Consider the following 1,376-nt stretch of genomic DNA (forward strand, 5'->3'; position numbering starts at 1 on the left):
GCGGGAGCGCTGCTGCGCTCCCAGCGCTGCACTCTCCCAAGTGCGCCACGGGCTCGGCCCATTCGACATATTTCCATTTTTTAACTTATAAAATGGAGTTGATAGGTGACCTACCTTCTTAATTAAGGTCATTCAGAGAATAAAACAAGAATAGACTAGAAAGAACAAAATAAGAAAAAAAAAAAGCACAAGCCAAATGGCATGTCATGATCTGTATAGAGTATATGATCGGAGGAGGATGCGGATTTAGTGCGTGCACTGCCCTGTCCTGTGTTGCAGGGCTGGCATTGAAGGAACACATAGGTCTTCTTGCTTACATTAGTTTCCTTGAAGTTTGTTTATTTAGTTCAGACAATGGTCAGTTGTAAAGTGAAATCTATGATAAAGTCAGTATAATAATTGTACGGTATTGGCTAAGATAATATTTTCTGTGTTTTCATTAGCTTCAAATTTGGGGAACTGTGTTTAGCAGTACTGATTTTTGAAATGTAGTAGAAAATTCTTACTTTTTTAAACAATGTATTACTATTTGAAGTGTTATTCCTTAACTCTTTTCACATTTTTATAAGTTTAGCACAAACTATGAAGACTCTGAGGCTGAGAAAGAATACAGTGAAATTTTCTTTATACAGGCATTTTACAAATACACTTATCTTTGCTGTGCTGGGTAAGCTATTTAATTTTTCTTATTATAATAAATTATTTTAGTATTGCATGTTCCTTCAAAGGTGACTTTGTGTGTTTCAGCTTCTGTAGTATTTATGGTATGGACAACAAAGACATTCAGAATTGCGAAATGCCAATCAGTAAGTATAATCTTCTTATTTAAACAGTAGTCATTTTTAATTATACTATTTTATATTGTGGAATTTTGAAGAAGTTAGTTTGTAAATATAGGTAATTTTAGTGGAGATGTTCTGTTCACTTTGAACTATCTTGTACAGAATTGTAAAACCTTTTGCCTCCTCTAAATGAATCTTTAAAAGTTCCTCCTAAATACTCTTTTCCTATCATGCCCTTTTCTTAACTTCTATTTATATATTTTGAAAAAGAATTCTGTCCTTGTATAGTTTAAAGTAACAGGAAATCTTTCTTCCTGCACATCATAAAATTGGGTGGTTTTGTATCTGAATGGGACTGGAAACCTTAAGCCCGGCATGTTTCTGGGATGATATACTCAATATGGACATTTGGGAGATGGTCTCCATGGGCTCTCTAGTTGGAAGAAGATACAATGTTTAGATTTAAGATATAAAAAGGCTCTCTTTTTCAGATTTCTTGAGATTTGGAGCTGGTTTCTAGTTCTGTATAAACAATTGCAAAGAACCCTCTGGAAATCCTGAACTTCTGCCTTAGAAACAACTTAATGAGAGAAG

General features: G+C 34.2%; 1 protein-coding gene across 1 annotated transcript in view; it reads left to right on the top strand.

Moving 5' to 3' along the window:
• Positions 1–1,376, top strand: part of TMEM87B (transmembrane protein 87B) — a 62,433-nt gene that overhangs the window by 45,717 nt on the left and 15,340 nt on the right. The window contains exons 12-13 of the mRNA XM_008581214.1: positions 559–667; positions 748–806. Of these exons, the coding sequence (XP_008579436.1) occupies positions 559–667; positions 748–806 (168 nt within the window). The remainder of the gene's footprint in view (positions 1–558; positions 668–747; positions 807–1,376) is intronic.

This window comes from Galeopterus variegatus, unplaced genomic scaffold, assembly GCF_000696425.1.
Source record: "Galeopterus variegatus unplaced genomic scaffold, G_variegatus-3.0.2 Scaffold2297, whole genome shotgun sequence".
Classification (NCBI taxonomy): domain Eukaryota; kingdom Metazoa; phylum Chordata; class Mammalia; order Dermoptera; family Cynocephalidae; genus Galeopterus; species Galeopterus variegatus.